Raw genomic sequence first — 4960 nt, forward strand, 5'->3', positions numbered from 1 at the left:
CCTTTCTTTATTCCAAGCAAACATAAAAGAATCCAATGCACTCAGATTTTCCCGATGTACACTCATCTGTCACAAGTGCTGCCAGTCTTTGTCATCCTGATCCCTCCATTCCTGATTGGACAGCTGCATCAACTCCAAGATTAACAACAAATTCTCTGAGCCATAATATGCCCACAGGAGAGGACAAGAAGGATGAGCAGGAGAGGACAAGGAGGATGAGCAGGAGAGGACAAGGAGGATGAGCAGGAGAGGACAAGGAGGATGAGCAGGAGCCACTGATGTACTGTCAGAAGCCAGAACTGTCAGATTACCGGTGGGATGAGGAACGATGTTTCTCGCAGATCGGCACGGGCAGGCTGAGGGAATGTGAGCCCCGAGCCCTTCTTCACCAGACCTGCCAGTGCCTACAAATCTTACACCAATCAAAGCTCCCTATCAGTGTCTGTCCCTATGTGTTCCCTATCACAGCTAAATCACATTCTCATACATGGTGGAAATGTCGTTCTATAGTGAGGGGGCTGGCCTATCTGAAATCCCTGTTACTAGCCCTTCTAAATCAAACGACCTATGTTCAAAGACAAGGCAGTCTTTTCTGGTGACAATGAATTGGGTTTGGTGAATTCTCATATAAATATTTCAGGCCCTTGAATGTTGACAATGCAGAATTTGATGCAAGTCCATGGTGGTGGAAAACCCAAACCTCATCTCTGCTGGTGAGTGTTACGACACTAGTTTTCGCAAAGAACTATTAATTTCTTTGTTTCGTAGACTGTATATGAGAGGGTTCAACACGGGGACCACTGTGGAGTAGAACATGGTTAAGATCTGTTCAAGTATGGCATAGCGGTCTGATGGTGGTGTCATGTATACAGATACACCAGATCCATAGTAGATGGCCATAACAATGAGGTGGGATGAACAGGTGGAGAAGGCTTTTCTTCTGCCATCCTTAGATGTAATACGTTGTATGACCCTGATAATCTGTACATAGGACAGCAAGCTGCACATAACTGGACAGAACACAAATACTAAATACTCTGCATAGGAGATGATATAAAACATTTCAGTACCACCGCAGGCAATGTTGATGAGAGCTTTAGCATCACAGAAGAACTGGTGAATGGTAACAGAAGAACAGAAAATCATTTTTAAAATTGAATTTGTAATAAAAGATGAATTATATTCCCACCAATCCAGGTGACTAATATAAGTAATATACAGATTTTCTTATTAAGTATCTGATGATAGTGTAAAGGGTGACAAATTGCGACATATCGGTCATACGCCATTATAAGTAGAATGGTGATCTCAGCACTGGTCGCTGTAAGCACAAAATACATCTGGATAAGGCATTGTGTAAATGGCATTGTATTATTTCCAGATAGTAAGATGTAGAGGAGTTTTGGAATGGTGACAGTTGTATAACACATATCAATAATAGACAAGCTGCAGAGAAATAAATACATCGGGGTGTGCAAATGGAGGTCCAAACATATCACTGCAATGATAACTGTGTTCATCAGCATTCCAATTATATAGATGAAGAAAAAGCAGACAGTGCTGACGATGAACAATTTGTGGTCAGTTTTCATGAAAAATGGCAAAATGTGCACATCTAGAGGAGATGTTGTGTTTTCCATAGGATGTGAGCACATTTCTACACAAAGACAAAATATAATGTTATATATATATATATATATATACCAAACATTTAAACAATTTCCTAATACCTGTGTAAGTGAAATGGGATTACTTTTTTAATGTCATGGTTTTCTTATTGATAAACATTCATGTCATATATAACTAAAATGCAATACAAAGTGAAGAAACATTCTTTCTTTATCCAGAAATTAACCGAATGTAAAGCAAAGGTGTAATAAAAAAAAAAAAGAATCTCTGTTCCTTTTGACATGTTTTCATACACAGAAGTATAATCACAAATCCTGGTCTTTCAACAGCCCCTCCCACATGGAAGAAAAATATATTTGAAATATATTTTAAAAATATTCTTCCCAAATATATTGCCATATATTTGAAATGCTCCAATTTTGGCCATATTCAATGTATTAAAAAAAAAAAGATATAAATATATATATATTGCATGTTAAAATGCGTTTTTATTAAAAACTATATGAAAAATATTTTTAAAAATACATTCCGAATATACTGTATGTCTTTAAAAATACAAATCTACATGTTTGGAATGCATTTACAAATATATGTAAAATATATGTTAAAATGACTTTTGAATATGTAAAAAAAAATCTGAAGAATATATTTTAAAAATATATATTTTTTAAAATATATTTTTTACAAATATATTCTTCAGATTTTGTTTAACATATAAAAAAGTAATTTTAACATATATTTTTACAAATATTTGTAAATGCATTCCAAACATGTAGATTTGTATTTTTAAAGACATGCAGTATATTTGAAATGCATTATTAAAAATATTTCTCATACATTTTGTAATAAAAACTCATTTCAACATGCAGTACACACACACACACACACACACACACACACACACAATAGATATAATTTTATATCTATTTTATAGATATAAAATAGATATAAAATTATATTTCTTTTAAAATATATTGAATATGGCCAAAATTGTAGCATTTCAAATATATGGCAATTTATTTGAAAAGAATATTTTTAAAATATATTTCAAATATATTTCTCTTCCATATGGGCTGTGCCCCCCTTAAAGGAAATCTACTATATACTGAGAAGCATAAAGTATTAATGCAGTTGTCTCCCCCTGAAAATGCTAATTGCCTGGCTGTCTCTGACTTGCTTCATGAGATATTGAACCCGGAATAATTGCGCAGCTTAGAAAGTCAGAACTCCTGAATGACATACCGACTGGACATTGGAAAAGCATACCAGCCAGGCAGTTAGTATTTTAAAAAAGGAGGTCAGCGATGGAAGCCTAGGTATTTCTCCCTATAGAGGTTTTTCCGGTGCTGCTGAGAGATCACACTATGGGGTTGGTTTACTAAAGGCAAATAAACGGTGCACTTTGCAAACGTCAGTTGCATTCTGCAAGAGCAGTTGTTCCAGAGCTTACTGAATGGGCAGACGCTATGCTGACTTCCGTCATCCAATCATGTGTGAGCAAAAGTGTTGTTTTTAAATTTTCCCTGCATGTGATTGGGTGAAGGTGCAAGGTGGAGTTTTACCTCATTTACTAAGCTCTGGAGAAACTGCAATTGCAAAGTGCTCAGTCTATTTGCCTTAAGTACGTCACCCCTTATTGGTTGGCAGTTGGATCATGTAAAGCACACTAAAGTCAATGCATTGTTAATGAAATGATTGTCAGCATGTAGTAATATCTCCTCGCAGTAAGAAGATGGACCTAACAATGAATTTTAGGTCTGAAATATCCAGTTGATGGTGTAATGTTCAGTCTGTTTCATAACTGCAAAAAATGACTTGTGGATCCCGCCGGAAATCCATTGAACTCCTAAATTCATGTAGTGAGCTGACAATGCTGCACTGAAATTTCAAACATTGTTATCAGCCCTGCCTGAGTTCACTCTGTGGACTACAGAACACCGCCCCTCCATAGATACCGTGCTGTGAGACAGCGTTGTCACCCTTGGACAGGAAGCCTGTTATTGACAGGATCACCAGGTAAAAAATGAAAATGAAAACTAAGGCTCCCTGCACACGGGTTGTATTAATAATGCTGGCAGTCATGTTAAAAATGCATTTTTCTGCGTTTTTGCATTAGCGTTTTCCGCATTTTTCCACGTTTGCGTTTTAAGCGGTTTTTTAACACAAAAAATGTTTTGCTAAAAAAAGTCCAAAAACGCTGGTTTGCCATATTTTACTGCTAAAAACTCCTCTAGAAACTCACTAGTTCTGGGGTTTTTTCCAGCCAAACAATGCTGATTAAAGCCTATGTGTGCATGGACACTAATGCAGAGACCACACAAGGACTGGTGAGCTGCAATAAATGACATTGTTGTTCCGGGGTTTAGATACACTTTAAATTGCCCATAAAGCACTAAGCTAAATATTGAACAACATGCACAGTACAGAGTAAGAGAAAAGTATTTTACAAAAAATAAAATTAAGAAATTTTTTTTTCAAATATTCTTGACATGAATATGCTTTAAATTACATGAAGTAATGTATGCAGTGCTAAGCAATTATAAAAACAATGTATAAAAAAAACATGAAAACACTTAATTCAACTTTCATAAGATTACATAACGACCTTCCTCTTCCTCCTCCTCCCTGCATTGCTGCCTTGAACATAAAATAATGTTTTATCATATGACTAGATCAATCGTTATCATCTGCCTGATTAGTATATTTGGTATTGTTCTGTTCCATACACATTTTAGATCCGGCACTTTTTCATTGCTATTGTTTGTACTATGTCTGATGTTAAAGCAGTAAAATATTGAACAAGAAAAAAAAATAATGTCACACCCATAACCAATAAATGCAAACTCACTGCAGCTATGCAAGAAAATGTAAATACATACATATTATTCATGGTGTGGTTGAAAAAAAAACACATATACACGAAATATTAAACAACATGCACAATACATATTTAACCTCTTCCCTGCGCACTCTCAGCACACATGTCCGGTACTCACGGAAAGGTCCCGCTCTGCTCTTTCCATCGGGACCTTTCCCGATCATGTGGCCGCTGTGACGACGTGTCACGGTGGTCACATGATCCCTAAACCCACCCGTCATTTTTTTTGCATTCTTTATATAAATTGACAATTCAATATAAAAAGAAGTTGCAAAGATTTTGAGCTTTAATAGCTTATAAATCAAACCTCTAAAACCCCCTTATGTTATCTATTTATTCTGTTCCATACCCATTTTTGATCCGAAACTTTTTCATTGCTATTGTTTGTACTATGTCTGATGTTAAAACCATAAAATATTGAACAAGAAAAAAAAAATAATGAAAAAAAAAATA

General features: G+C 35.6%; 1 protein-coding gene across 1 annotated transcript; it reads right to left on the minus strand.

Moving 5' to 3' along the window:
• Window positions 1-720: 720 nt before the first annotated feature.
• On the minus strand, window positions 721-1640 carry LOC149433886 (olfactory receptor 2T5-like). The gene is given in 2 exon segments (XM_089664322.1): window positions 721-1181; window positions 1184-1640. Coding segments are annotated over 2 exon segments (918 nt in total).
• Window positions 1641-4960: the final 3320 nt, after the last annotated feature.

Source organism: Staurois parvus, unplaced genomic scaffold (assembly GCF_062004578.1).
Source record: "Staurois parvus isolate SC_StPar_1 unplaced genomic scaffold, SC_StPar_1.0 ptg001882l, whole genome shotgun sequence".
NCBI lineage: Eukaryota > Metazoa > Chordata > Amphibia > Anura > Ranidae > Staurois > Staurois parvus.